Genomic DNA, 15,000 nt, shown 5'->3' with positions numbered 1-15,000 from the left:
GTTTATGGCTGATTTACGAAGATTATGCCTAGCAAAATGCCAAATAAATCTTAGGATATATATATTCTAGAAAATAAAACGCGAATACGGATACATAGTTACCGTGGACACAAGTATTACATGCAATATTGAAATTCACAAAAAAATAGATTTTTTTAAGAAATTAACTTTATGAAACCGTCAGAGGATCGAAATAAAAAGTACAAATTGAAACCTTAAATCCATGACACTAAGAATGTTGAAAATACAAGATTTCTTGGAAACAGTAAAAAATAACATTTTGACTTCCTAAATTTGAAGAAGGTTAGCGATTTAGCATGTTTATGTGAAATACTCTGACGCTGATAGTACTTTGTTTCAGGAAGAGTCTCATCTCGAAAATGAAGTTAGGAAAAAATGTTCTCTTTTCTTTTCCTAATGGGGAACCAGGTTTTCTGAAGGCGAAATTACAAGCAACACAAACGTCTTGATCACTCACGGCCTGCAAAAGAAACAAACAAACGATTCATTTGTGATTTTTCTCAAAATACTGCCAAAGACCAAAAGGTTGTCACAAGCGGTTGAGAGTAAGGCAATTTTCCGTCTAGAACAGTTGACTTTATCCCCACGTACATGCAGCTACTAGATGTAAAGTTTTAAAGCGTCGCGAGGAACTGATAAACGTCAGTATTGTGCACTTTCTTGGACCGTCAATTGAGAGCAGTGTTCGTTTAACCCAAATTTCCTAAAATTTCGGTTGGAAGTCAAAATGAAAAAAAAAATTTAAATCATGAGCAGAGATGAAATAAGTTCACAATATCCCCACTTTAGCGTTAGCCCACGTAATGGAAATAGGCCAAACAGGGTAAGAACTTAACGTACGGTAGACGGCCTCCCTCGTGGCACGAAATTTGTGGGTGGGTGCGCGCAGTGGCTTGGGTCTAGTTCGTCCAACAGGAAAGGGCCGTCCGTCAATTAGGCACACGACATTTCTGAAATTTCAAACTGGCAAAATATCTAACAAGCGGAAAGCGCCTCTTGCGACGCCTTAGAGTGATTTTCAAGTGCGTGTCAAAAAACCTAGACGCAAAGTAATTGCTCCGCTAAACAACTGCAACAAGACTTACTAATTTCGGCGCAAGATTCGGGGAGGGAGAAATACACGCGCATGCGTGAATTTTCGAGGAGACGCGACAAGAGGGGAGCGCAATTTCGCGCGCTCGTGAATGTCACCCGCCCCACAATCCATCGCCCAAATTAAAGACTACTCGCAGTCGAGTCGGACGCCCTTCGAGCAACAAAGCCTCTTCACCCGTAAAGCGAGAAATGATTGTAAGTACCTTTTCGTTATGAAGTGTTCCATCCCTCGTCCAATGTGTTGTGGCGAAGACTGCATCATATTGGCAGCTACAAGACAGCATAACCAACTACATCAACATCTTATTCGTGTATAACCTGACGAGCATTATTTTCGCGATTTTGGCGGGACTGTTCATGCGCAAGATTTTTCGCTAGGTACTGGTTTTCGTCCACCAACAGGGCGGCGATGACGTCACGTGAAAACAACCTATCGTTAGCACCTTTACTACCCAAGAATTTATCAGTTTTTGATGCCTGATAACTCACTCGTTATCAAAGCTCAAAGGCTTTAAATTAAACATTTATTTAAGGTTAACAAGTTCTTTCACTTTTTGAAGTCAATTTGTAAATAGCAAGATGCTTTTTGTGAGCAAACTCGTATGTTAGAGCGACTTTCGTATGACGTCCGTAGTTTGGTGTCCGAAATTTGTTTAACGGACCAATGTTTGGCAAGATTAAATCAAAGCTTTTCCTTATTCCCGCCAAGGAAACTCCTAATATGGGCAGTAAAGAGTTCGATTGCCCAATCACATTACTGTATTTCAAATGACGTCAAAGCGAAATGCCCATCGCTTTCCAGAGAGTTCCATGGAGAGATGAGGATATTTGCATCCGCGTTCGCTAAGCCAATGAAAATTCGCACTCGTTCGTTTTTGTTCGATAAGCCAATTAATAGTTTTGCATTTTTGTTTACGTCCTGTTTTTACGTTTATTTTTCAAGGTCATGAAAGTCGCTCTAATGGCACAAAAAGTAGACAATGACGTCATCAAAGATTCCCATATACATGCCCTGCAAACTCACCATAAGCAGGATCCATTCGTATCAGGCCAGGAGAAACATTATAATAGTGAAGACTTGGATCGCCATACTCTGCAGCCAACCTCTGCCTTCTGATCAACTCTTCCTCTGTAAGCACGTCCATGTGGCCTGCCATCCGACTAACGGCAAGATTGTGTGATAAAACGGCTGGGCGACCGTGCGAAGCGCTCTCCTCCGATTTCAAATCAGACGGTCTGGAGCCAGATTTAGGGGAGACAGACGACTCGCTGGTAGCGTTACGATTTCTGGTTCGTTCGTCTTGGAACATAATCGGCGAACGCCGAGTTTCCTTCTCAGTATCTTTGAGTCTCTGAAGTCGTTCATGGGGCTCTGAAGCCGCCGTCGTCCTGGAATTTGACTTGGAATGAGATGTCGGGGTAGAAGAGCGGTCCCTATCGATACTTCGGTAAGAAGCCCTCTCTTCTCCTTCCCTCCTTAAGGAAGCTACTGATGATATTGTGCTAGATTCTCCATGGCTTGTTATGGGCATACTCATGACTAATCCAGGGGGGAGTGAAAACTGGGACCCCACAAGCATCTGATGGGCTCCGTATGGTAACGATCCTGCAGAATAATGCATTCGACAAGAAGACACTCAGATATTTATTGACTTTGCATAGGCTCAAAGGAGTTGGCTTTGCCCGCGTGGCTTGGAAGGCCTTTCATACCTCCAAGGCTAGAAATACCACTCTCGCGGGAACTCTAGCGTGTGCCTGATTCGAAGGCAAAAGGCATTCTCCTCACCAGAGCCTCGGGTCGACCCAAGGCTCTGGGAAACTCTGTTTTAGTAGAACAAGCGCCGTAGGATTCTTATCGCGAAAAATTGGCGATTTGAACCTTACTGCGCCTGCTCACTCCTCGTGCTAATATGAATACACCAATTAGAGACGCTTTTGATTGTTCTTCACGAAAACCAATGAGAAGACACTATGTTTCAGGGTTCCCAAGAGCTCTTCTCCCCATCAGTCAAGAGAAGAGCTCTGGGTCAAGATTGAGGCAAAAGGAAAAGGTGGGATCGTCGAGTTAATGTAAGTTTAGTTACAATTAGTTCTATTGCCGTGGCGACTAACAATAATTGCCTTGTGTTTTTCACGCTAAATTACACAGTTTACAGAACTTTTGCGACCATCTATAGGAAAATCTTATGCCGTTATAAACGTCGTTTTTTAAATGTGCCAAATCTAATGCAAATGAGCGAAAACAATAGATTTTTCTCCTTTGCATTACATTCGGTACCTGTGAAATGCGACGTTTACAACGGGCCTTACTGACCTCACTTTTTATGCCCCTTTACATGAACCAGGTAAACGGACTAACTCGGAAAGACCAAATTTCAGACAGGACAATTCAGACGTGAAATCTAACAAACAAGCCAGCCGATTAAGCTCAAATTGTCAGAGATGATTAATCACGCAATGAACGCTACGCAAGCCGATTTCTAGGCCAACTGCATTGATTCAAGGCTAATAAGAACACCACGTAAATGAAGACTCTTCCGTACCTGTTGACGGATCAAAATTGAGCTGCGAAAGGTAGGCTTGAAACTGTGTTTGCATAAAGTTTGCAGACGGATGCGAGCTTGAGCCATCCCTCCTTTCTTTCTCATCTAAGCTGTCCACTTTGTGTCTGGATGCCGGAATCGGCGATCTTGAGGCAGAAAGCGTTTGAGATTTAACAGCTTGGGCGCGGGGAGATCCTTGGCCTGAAGAACTTTCTGTTGATTTTGCAGTGCTTGTTGTCGAATCCTGACAATTTTACAGGAGTACAAGAAACTATTAGTGCTAGCTATTCCATCGTATCTTTCCAGTTATAAGAAAACAAATTTATTAACCTCTCAGTGGCACAAAGTAAATACATCAATATTTCATGAGGACGACAGCCAACATACACAGCTTTATAAAGGCCACATGTGACCTGAAACCACGTTTCTCTTGTTCATATTTGGAATCCCAACTGACCATTCTGCAACGACTACCGAATACTCATTGACCCTTCCATTTCATACAGTCATTTCACAGGGCTAAGTGCAATTTTATGGGACTTAATAACGCTCGTTCACTGCTTGCCATTGACCGAATGCAAAAATGGCCGCCAACAAATCATTATTTTGTCTTTGTGTTAATTAGCCTCACTAGCCTCGTTAACACGTGTAAAAATGAAATTGGCCTGTAAAACGAGGCTAATTTGGCAACTTAACACAAAGACAAAAGAATAATTTGTTGGCGGCCATTTTAGCATTTGGTCAGTTGCACAACGCAATTTGCTTCATCCAACACTCTGTTTTGAAATAAACACAATATTCCAGAGCAATGCGCCTCGCGACGACAACTGTCATTCGTAATAGCGTGTGTTCGCAAGGGTACCAAAGAAGCCGATTTCCGCATTTTGGACTTGCGCGAAATAGGGCATTGCAAATTCCAAAATCGGCAGTAGAGCGTTTTCTAATCGGGATACAACGGTAACAACAAACCTGCGGTCGGTGATAAATCAACTCTCTCGTATTCCTAGCTCCGCTATCTGCTCTTTCATCTTCTCTACTACTGCCAAGTCTCTCGGCCGGCTTTTCGGTGCCACCATGACGTTTACGGGGAAAGTTGGCTCCCAGCTGCTCTTTTTGTAAATCACTTTCAAGTTTGCTTGATGAGAAAGAAAATATGTATATTTAGCGGCTAGCGGAAGCTTTGATGGTCTAATGTTACAAATTCGTCCATTTTAGAAAATCCCCAGTTTGGTACGGTAGGTAGCTATGGTTATTGAGATAAATGCTGCGATTGGTGGATTAAGCTGAGTGCACTTGATTTCAATGCCCGATTACAACCTTACACAATAATTAGTGAAAGATAATGCAGTTAACGCACCAGTAAAATTTGAGAAAATTGTCATGGTTATGATTAATTCAGAAATCACGCTTTTAAACGTACGACGTTCCGTGACAATAGGGGGTTTAAGCATGCAAAGGCGACGGCTGCCGCAACGACAACTCTTCAAACCAAGATATATCATTGGTTAAGAAAGGAAAAACATAATCGTGCTGCACGTGCGGCACGAATCTCCGTGCATTTTTTGCCGTACTCCTCAAAGCAACAACCTGAAATCGCCAAAATTTGTCGACAACGTAAGCACGTAGCAATGAACTATTAGGGAGCTTAAGCATGCGCGTTTTTGAGACGCGGAAGGCAACCGGAAGTGAGCTGATTTCCCTTTTATCTTGCCTTGACACTTTTACATTTACATTCCAAAGTATCTTTTCTCCATTAGATATGATTAGTATAAAAATCTTAGAGACACCATCGTCCTGGCACGCGAAATGTTCTCTTCCGGTTGCCGTCCGCGTCTCTCAAAAATGCGCTTGCTTAAGCTCCCTAATATTCATTTTCTATTTTTACTCTCAAACCGTTCGTACCCATCCACGGAGTTACAGGATTCTTCGCCCGTATAGTACAACGTGAACAAGACAGAATAATCGCGAAATACTTGCGATAGCGCTAAGTTATATTTCGGTGTGACGTTTTCGTTGCCTCTGCTGTTGCTCTTTCTTATCCCTAATTACAACATTCGCGCACACGTTTGTGCCTTTTTCTCAATGAGGACATTCCTCACGCTATTGCCTTAAAACACCATTGAAAGGAAGTTTTTCTCACTTGAACATAGATATCTGCTGCTTGAGTTTCTGTCTCTGCAGGAATTCCTCTTCCCTCTTGTACTTCTGCCTTTCCAGCTCTCGTTCTCTTTCATACGATTCGTCTATTCTGCTTTTTTTCTCAACCGGCTCTTCGGACGGCAGTTTGTGCGATGCCACCTTAGGCGACTGGCTCCTGGAGGCAAACTCGCCGCTTTGAACGAGGTACCGGCCGCGGAACTCGCCCTCGCCGCTATCTGGATGCTGCCTGCTGGGACCGGATTTCTTAGCTCCTGCGGACTCATCTGTCCTTCTTTCTTCTTGCAGTCGGTCACTCGATGTTGGGATCTCCTTCTTCTCGAGGTTTCGTACTTCTGACTGAGTTGCGCTCCCAGTGCTTCGCATCGCCTATGAGAATTCACAATTCAAACAGTTCGCAAATTATAAAAGTTTAGCTAAAATGACCATTTTGTAAAACACGCTGCCGTTACACCGTTCAAAGGGATTTAAGCCCGGAACACACCTTATTAGACTAATATTAACAGGAGAAAAATTACTGTAATTTGTAAAATAGTTGTTCTCATTAACCCTGTTCGAAGTAATTAACGCTGACAAAACAGCTCGCTGTATTTCTCAAATAGCACTTACGTTTACGAGCATACATCACCTCTACAATGGGGAAGGAAGGAGACACGGCACCCACCTGTTTGTCTTGTTCTAACATCAGTTGCCGATGAAGCTGCATCATTTGCATCTGTTGCTCAGGCTGCATGGTTTGCAGCATCTGTGCCTGTGCTGCAAGCATTGCCTTGGGATCAACAGGCATTCCGGACATGTACTCCAGCGGCGGACCCAGATTCTTTAGCATTTCTAAGGACATGCCACTCTGCAAAAACGGCTGATAATAATGCTGCAACGTCAACTGTTGTTGAAGTTGCAAACTCCTTAGCTGTTCGGCAGACATGGGTTCTTGTGACCGGAAGTTGACCTCGGCTGCAGCAGCATCCCTCTGATCTCTTTTCTCCCGCTCTTTCTCGATACCTCCTTTGCCTTTTCCCATCGAATAAGGAGGAGGGTCTTGTTTAATACGCAAAGTCTCCGTTTCTTCTCTAACAGTCTCCTCGGCCACCCTTGATTTCTGAAACAACGCTATTGGCTGAGGGCTCTTACGATCTGGGGAAGGTTTTGGTGCCGCTGCTAACGACCGTGAGACGGGCGACTTTGATCTGCCGTAAGGCGATGGCGCTCTGAGAGAGGTTTCGCTTTTTCTTTCACTCCTGGTCTGCTCGCCAATCGCCGACGTCTTTACCCCTACAATAACAACAACAGCGAAAGAGCAATTATTGGCTTTACGTCCCCCTAAAAACTGCCTATATATATTCTGGCGCAAATTGATCTAAAGGACGCACAAAATATCCAACAAAGTTCCTTCGTCGAGTGTAAATGGAGGTTTCATTTGAAGCAATTACACTTAGGCCAACGTAATCACTTTGGTCAATCACAGCAGACAGTCAAGCAAAAAGGCCAATTGCAAGCTGTATCATAAGGCAGGGTAAACGAATGCAAATTTATGCACCTGGAGTTAATAAGGCGCGGAAAAAAGCACGCGAGCAAGCCTCGCGATTGGTTTTGCTTGAACTCCTCATTAACAGAGAATCTCGGGCGACATATTTTAGAAATATGAGAGATTTAGGGCCTGTTTACACGGAAAGAGGGGACCCTACGGGATCTAGGGTTAAAAATACCACGGTTGTACATGCAAACACGACGAGCGTAGGGCCCCCCTCCCCCGTACGGTCAAGTAAAGAGCGGCTGCTAACGCAATTCTAGTCGTCTCTAACAACAGCTTTTCAGGTATGTGGATTGCTTTGGACAAATTCCCCGAGAAACGTCGCCTTCAAATTGTGGGACTTGAAGTTGCTTAACTCTGATAGCACATGAACATTTGCGAACAGCACTAGAGGAGTCGCACAGGCCTGTTAACATATTTAACACTTTAGGACAAGAGGAAAAATGTAATGACGCTTTAAAATCGCACGGATTTGGCGCCTTTTACTCGCGGTCAGCAATTAGATCACAACACGAAATAGCCCCAGCGCCTAGGGCCAACTCTATCTTTTGCATTGACATGGAGTTATGCAAAAAAATTGTACCTACCATGTAGGGGGTCCCCTACCTTCAAAACATGGAAACCCTACCACCTAGGGGCACCCTATGTTGCATGTAGAACGAAACTCTATCACCTAAGGTAACCCTACTAACTGGGGGCACCCTCCCACATGTAAACGGCCCCTTAGCATCACCTTGACGTGAAACGCGAACGGCAAAAGTGACCACATGACCATGATTTTCCCGCCATTTTTCGCGTTTGCCAGTTGCCGTTTCTAAGTAAAAGTTGACATTTTCTCATTTGCTGAACACGACAACGTGGAATTTCCTTCTCGTTTTTCTTAAACATAACAAGTTGTTTGTGGAAAAAAGAACCTCAAAACCATTTTCCAGTACGTGAAACAAGGAAAAATTAGGTTTTATGGTTATAGATCGTTCAAAACTGACTCCTTACCGCAATTTTCTTCATGAACTCACGTCGACTCTCTGTTGACTCACAAAAAGGCGTCATCGAAACTCGCAAAATTTGACAGGTAACGATGTTCATTTTATACAGCGTCTATTTCTACACACGTTTTAAAAGTTTTTTTTTTAATTGTTTTTTTTTTCTGTAAACTAAATCCTCGAGATGAACAAAGTCCATCCAGAGTTGCCGTGGATCACGTGAAGCTAAAGTCACAAGTCTATTTCACGTGAAACGTGACACGTGAAACGGCCAGACATGCGTAGCAATCCAAAACCAATGAATTACTATGAAAATACTTTCCACGCCGAATTATGATCCCTCTAGAGCGAGTTTCAATCGAGTGTCGTAAAACCAATACTAAAGTAATTACTTTGGCCGATCGAAAAGGACGGAGACAATCCAGCAAACCAATCAAAACTCGAAGTAATTACACGTAGCCGACACAAAGCGCGGGAAAATGTGCACGGGCGAGCCCACGATGGGTTTTGGTTTCACCTCTGATTGGTTGAAAAAGTGGCGCGAGAACTTTGAACCAATCACTGAGTGAAGTAATGCAAAACCAAAGCAATTCGCTGGTTACTTTCGACAGTCAATTGAAAACCGCCCTATGATCAATAGAAACAACTCTTACCTGGTCTAACAACAGGATGAGAAGACACAGCTCCCTGAGGTTTGATCCCGGGACCAATAATTGGTAGAACAGGAGGAAGGCCAGAATGAATGGCAGGACCTGGGCTTCTCTTCAGTGATACTGGAGAGACCTCTCCCACTGGGATGGGAACTTGGAGAGTCTGAAGTTGTTTAGCTTTGTTTTCTGGTTGTGGCAGCTCTGAAGTTCCTTCATGTGGAGTCGGCAGCGTGATAGGAGACGTGCTGCTGTAGGTAACTGAAGAGGGATACAGGGTCAGCTTGTGATGACCTTTTGGGCAAACCCCGTCATCAGCACATCATGGGCAAACCCCGTGCGAAATAACATAAAACCAGAAATGATATTCGGAGATCTCGGCCTCAAAGTCTGCCCATTGTTTCTGACAGAATCTGGTTCAACTTTTCGGCTGAACTTGTAGCCCACCGGTTTGCCTCCAGCCAGTTGGGATCCTGTTGTGTTGTCGCATTCATTAACATTGCATAACATGCGAGTCAATTAAGCGAAGGCGAGTTCTATTATGACGCAGTCAACCATGTCCCACACATCAATTCCCCACCCACCCCCACCCCTAGGACCCAACAACACAACACCCTCCCGCCAAGCAAAGCTTTACCTGATGTTACAGATGATCCAGAAGTCAATGAGTTGTGTTCAGAGCCTTTGCCATGGCTTGCACTATCTGATGCCCTGGGGTACGGATGGGCCACGCCCACGGGTAGAGAAGGCGCAAGTGAGCTACTGCCTCTGGAGATCAAAGCAGGATGTGGTCTGGAAAGTGTTCTTGGCGTTGTTTTGAAAGCCTTTTCAAAGTCTTCAGGTTCTTGGCTAGACCGTGGACTTCTTCTGGAAGAATGTTCGCTTAATCCTAATTCTCCTTTGAATTCAATGTTTTGTTTTCCCACTTCCGGTACTGACTGCATAAAAAGTGACTTAGAATCAGATCGGATCACGCCAGTTGAGTTTATTTCTTGCTTAATCCCCTTGCTTCCCTCTGAAGACTGAAATTCATGCTTGACAATTACAGGTTGGAAAGGATTTGACGGATTTTTCCTATCCGCCATTAAAGTATGAACTTTGGATCCGGAAATTGAGATAGAAGATGGTGACCGAGAAGATCTTGAAACCAAATGCCTTGCAACGTTCGGACTTGCCACGTTTGATTCCAGAGAAGTCCGCACTGATTTGTCATTCACATTGATAGTCCTATGAAAAATGTCCGTATTCGGGCTACGAGTTCTACTAATAAGAGAGGGCATAGTCAAGCTTTTGTTAGCGAGCTTTCCATCGGGGTCACCACTGTCTGTGTTCGATGCTTTGTTGAAATCACCGCTCGAATTTGTAGCAGCATCAGAGTTTGTTCCGCTGCGCACAAGTTCGGGGTAACGAATTGGAGCGAGAGGACCTTTCGATTCGGCAATTCTATTTTGATCAAACTCCGACCTTCTGATAAATTTGTCATAATTCGGTTCGTCACCGTAATTTCTACATTCGAAGAACTTGTATCGCATGGACGGAGCGTCGCTATTAATTAGTGGTGGTTCTACAGCACTGCGAGAAATACTTTTGGATACAAGGTCCTCCATCGACATTCCTCCACTTGCAGATTTCACGAGCTTTTGTTCTACGGATGTTGCTTTTCTATCCCCACTCAGTTGTAAAGAAGCAGGCGATGGACTCTCAGGTCTGCTCCATAACTCACTTCTTTTGCTCTTGCAATCTGATGAATTCTTACTCTCAGACTTAAGATTTTGTTTTACCTCAAACGGCTTGTTTTCAGTCTTAACTTCAAAATGAGAGATACTCTCGGGCTTTGCTCTTTCTATATCAGAGGTTGGTGAACTTCCACTGGCGTCAGTTCCTTGTTTATTAATTTCACTCAAACGTTCTCTACTAGCAAACGTTACCTCTCCAGAAGATTTTTCCACAGTTGAATTTTCTTGCTCCACAATTGCAGCAGTGCGGGATAAAGCGACTATGGTTTTGCTGGTGTAGTCAGAATCTGCAAGGATAAAAGTAAAGCTTTGGTTAATCATCAGGCAGAGAACATCCTCCCGACTTAACTGGAAATTAATAGAGTACAAACACTTCATACATAACCAAGCTGCATGCAAGCATGAGTAGTTTCCTAGAGAGAGGTTAGAGTAGGAAGAGTATCACTGGGGAGCGAGCGACCGGAACCAAGTTTGCTCAGCAAAAAAATCAAGATTGCAAGGCCTCAAGAAGAAGGAGGTTGTGTCATTCAATGTTAAGGGTAGTTGGACATGAATGCAGTTGGGCTGTGATTATTATTATTATTATTATTATTATTATTATTATTATGTTAATCCAACAATGATAATTTTATTCATAGACTATATACAGACTCAAAAATATGAATATTAAAATTTATTAAATTTTCAACCTCGGATAATGCATTTCTCGTGCTCTGATTGGTTCACTCAATCTCGGTTATCAGCTTAGTTTGACCTTATATGGTAAGTGATTGAGCTAATCGTTGCCAAGCTAAGAGTTTTTTTCGCCAGAAAGCGAAATTGCTCTCTGAAAAGAGCAAAAAAAAAGTTTTTATGGAAAGTTTGGATCAACTGCGACGTTTAGAAGTACGTGAAAAGGCAACAAATGTTTTTGTGATGAGCCTGGGTCTGTCTCACCACAAGGTCTTACGCAACATCGCATCTTCATTAAGTTTCTTCGATTTCGCTCGGATTTTCTCGCTTTTTTTCACTCGTATTTCGTACTTCCTAAACTTTTGGAGTTTGAGGAATTTAATAAAACAATTATTCCATTCGTGCTTGTTGGATATGAGACTGGTTATAGTAACAGATGTTGACACTATTTTCCGGCCGCCATATTGGTGCACCACAGATGTACACCAACATGGCGTTTTCATACTGGGCTCTGTAAATTTCTGCGAAACATTTCGACGAATATCTGAAGTTTGGGGACACGCACAGGCCTAAATCTTGGAAAAGTGTCTTCTTCATTTATCTTCTACAACATCACGAATTCTTGACTTTTTTCACTGGATGGTTTTCGATTTATTTTTTTATTGCGTGACAGTGAAAACGATCTATATAAGAACAGCGTGACCGAGACAAAGTTGATCCTACTTAATTATGCGTATATTTTAAAACGCATCTTCAAAAAATACCGTATCATCATTTGCCCTTCTCTCTTTCTAGTTCGTTTTTATTAAGTATAGTTGCATTTTCCCGTTCAGAAAGTAGACTGACAATCTTAACGGAGCGGAAACATGTAGTTTAAATAAAAGGATGTTTCTGAATCGAGAGTTTCCGTTGACTGCGTTGCATTCGATCGATTGAAAAGCAAAGCTGCAAGTGACATAAATGCACACTGTCGGCCTCTAGAATGTTCACTGAAAGCTTCATGACCTTGATGAATGCTTCCTCGAATAGAAGTAATCATAATAGATCAGCAAAAAGTGCCAAAACTCACCTGTAATAAAACAGCGAAACCTTGACTCTGATCAACTCTATTTATAACTTGTTGCGAGCACATGCAATTTTCCGCTGACCAAGCACATGTCAATTTTTTTTATAAGACAGCTGCTGGTTGACTAGAAGGCGCCATATAACAGGATTCCTGATTGGCTATTTCTTAATGCAAACGATGGTTCGAACCGTCGAACCAAAATTTCTCGATGGCTTCAAGAATATGAAGGCTGCCTATCGGCAGCAATTATTATTATTATTATTATTATTATTATTATTATTATTATTATTATTATTATTATTATTATTATTAGGGAATTTAGCAACCACGACGGTGACGGCAACAAGAACGTCATCTCACAATATAAATTAGCGTTACTGTAATCACTTCGTGACTATTTGAATCTTTTTTACATGACAAGGGTGTAGTAGTTCCTCAAAAATGACACTGGTCGAAACGGCGCTTAATTTAGGAGAGAAAATGAAAATTCATCATCAAGTGCTGACGTTATTCATAACACCTCAAATTTGGCTATTTCACGTTGTCGTTTTGCAGACGAAGGCGAAGAAATGAGAGAGGTTCACCCTTGTACGTTGTCGCAAAAAACTTCAAATTTGGTGATTTCACGCCGTTATACAGGGCACCGCAAAAACATGTGCGCTAAAATGCGTGCTGCACGTGCTGCATGATTATTTTCCCTTTCTAACCAATCATATAATTGTTTTGTGACGTTGCCGTCGCTCTTTAACCCTGGTTTCCACTAGCGACGCAAGCACAAACGCGAGTAAAACAGCTCTGATTTCACCGTGAAAAAAGACTCGACGCAAGCATCAACACGCGCATGCACAAGCCCAAGGATCAAACTGTTTCCCTTTCCTTGTGCTTGCGCCTGTCCTTGCCTTCTCCTTATGCCGTGTGAAAACGAAACTCGGCACAAGCACAAGGAAATTTACTAAGTCTGGCTTTGTTTGACCAATTAAAGCACTCGTTCCAGATTCCCCGTGTCTGAGCATTTCCGTGTGCTTCTGCTGATACACCTTATTCCAAAATGGCCGCCATTTTAATATTCTTTTGTTTGATTGCAAATTGGCCCTTTTGGTCTAGCTTTCAAACGTAAAATTCAAAAGAATATTTTAACCTTGAATGAGGCCAAAAGGGCCAATTGGCAAGAAAAAAAAAAAGAATACTAAAATGGCGGCCATTTTGGAATAAGGTGTATGTCGACCTTCGTTTTCACTTAGTATACGCTACTTATGCTTTCGCTTTTTCTTGCGTCGCTGGTGACAACTAGGCTTTAAACTTCCCACTAGCACCCCGCTATCGTTACACCCTATTTACCTTGACCTGGATCAATATCCTCCTCATTTTCACTAATATCTTCCACTTCAATTCCAAGCTGATTAATAAGACCAACGCCAGCGTCAACGGCTTGTCGCAGGTCGACGGGCTGCACCCCCGGAATGCAAAGTTGGTTGGCAGATTCCTTACTTGCGAAACTGTTCTCACTCAGAGCTTTTTCCACATCTTCAACCAGGTCATGAGGTTTGCCATTGCCTTTGGCCACGCTGAAGCCGCTATCAATGACAGTTTCCCAGACCTCCTGACTGCTCTGTTCAGACTCTCCCGCTCCATCTTTCACCGCGTCTGAAATCTCAACCTCACTGCTCGAATCAGGCTTTGATGAAACAAGATCGTGGCTGCTTTCCAATGCCAAAGCCTTTTCATTCCCCAAGCTTTCTACTGCTGCTTCTATGTCCTCTATGCATTTAAACTTAGTATTCGATTCAGCCTCATCTTGTTCAACATTGCTTCGACTGCTATTTTCCTTTTGTATATCGTGCTCACAAGCTTGTTGGCATTTATCAGAAATTTCCACAACAGTAGTTATTGTCTCCTCAGCGTTGCTTTCCTCCTCGTTTTCAGGCGTGGGTGATTTTTCCAATGTTTTGGTGTCCTTCGAAGTAGAAGCGTCTAAAGACGATTCTAAACAGTCCTTTTTCTTGTTCGCTCTCGATAACAAATCGCTCTTTTTCTCGCTCATCGATGCCATTGCTGCAGCCAGCGAGGGAGATATGCTCCTTGCTCTGGCACTCACACGTGACGTCCTTCCCTTAAAACCAGGCTTGGTATCAGGCTCTTTGAACTCTTCAACTGGGGAGGGACTGGTACTTGCGGATCTCTCGTCTGAATGATTGGACTAAAAGAAATTACATGTACGGCATGAGCATTGAAAAAAGTTCTCACAGAATTAAGGTAATACTTTTTTTTTCTACAAATACAAATCAGACTATGGTACGGGAGAGAGTAGCAAACGCTCAGTAGCACATTCACCGCCGTGTTTAAATACAGAAGCAGAACATAACTTCAGAAAAATTAAAGATGCTGCGATCAAGTAGACAAAAATATAAAATGGAGAGAGATGGTATCTTGTTTCGTCTCCCTTTGTGTTCACCTTGGCCTGTGGGGAACAATTTAGATAGACAACACCTTTGCAAATTCACTTTCCCAAATCGTCGACTAACTAGTACAGCTTTTTTTCCTTACTCGAA

The 15,000-nt window shown here is 42.8% G+C and overlaps 1 protein-coding gene across 5 annotated transcripts in view; it reads right to left on the bottom strand.

The window, feature by feature from the left end:
• LOC138038651 (uncharacterized) overlaps positions 1–15,000 on the bottom strand; it is a 33,508-nt gene that overhangs the window by 688 nt on the left and 17,820 nt on the right. For all 5 annotated transcript variants that reach the window (XM_068884643.1, XM_068884645.1, XM_068884646.1 and 2 more), the window contains 10 exons: positions 13,790–14,648; positions 9,615–11,000; positions 8,984–9,238; positions 6,481–7,088; positions 5,800–6,185; positions 4,629–4,794; positions 3,660–3,903; positions 2,141–2,722; positions 1,320–1,386; positions 1–481 (listed from right to left, as the gene is read on the bottom strand). The exon at positions 1–481 is cut by the window's left edge and continues 688 nt beyond it. In XM_068884643.1, coding sequence (XP_068740744.1) covers positions 475–481; positions 1,320–1,386; positions 2,141–2,722; positions 3,660–3,903; positions 4,629–4,794; positions 5,800–6,185; positions 6,481–7,088; positions 8,984–9,238; positions 9,615–11,000; positions 13,790–14,648 — 4,560 coding nt within the window. In that variant the 3' untranslated portion in view covers positions 1–474. The remainder of the gene's footprint in view (positions 482–1,319; positions 1,387–2,140; positions 2,723–3,659; positions 3,904–4,628; positions 4,795–5,799; positions 6,186–6,480; positions 7,089–8,983; positions 9,239–9,614; positions 11,001–13,789; positions 14,649–15,000) is intronic.

Source organism: Montipora capricornis, chromosome 2, assembly GCF_036669925.1.
Source record: "Montipora capricornis isolate CH-2021 chromosome 2, ASM3666992v2, whole genome shotgun sequence".
Classification (NCBI taxonomy): Eukaryota; Metazoa; Cnidaria; class Anthozoa; order Scleractinia; family Acroporidae; genus Montipora; species Montipora capricornis.
The sequence above is the reverse complement of the archived record's forward strand: the minus strand, read 5'-3'. Positions and strand labels throughout refer to the sequence as shown.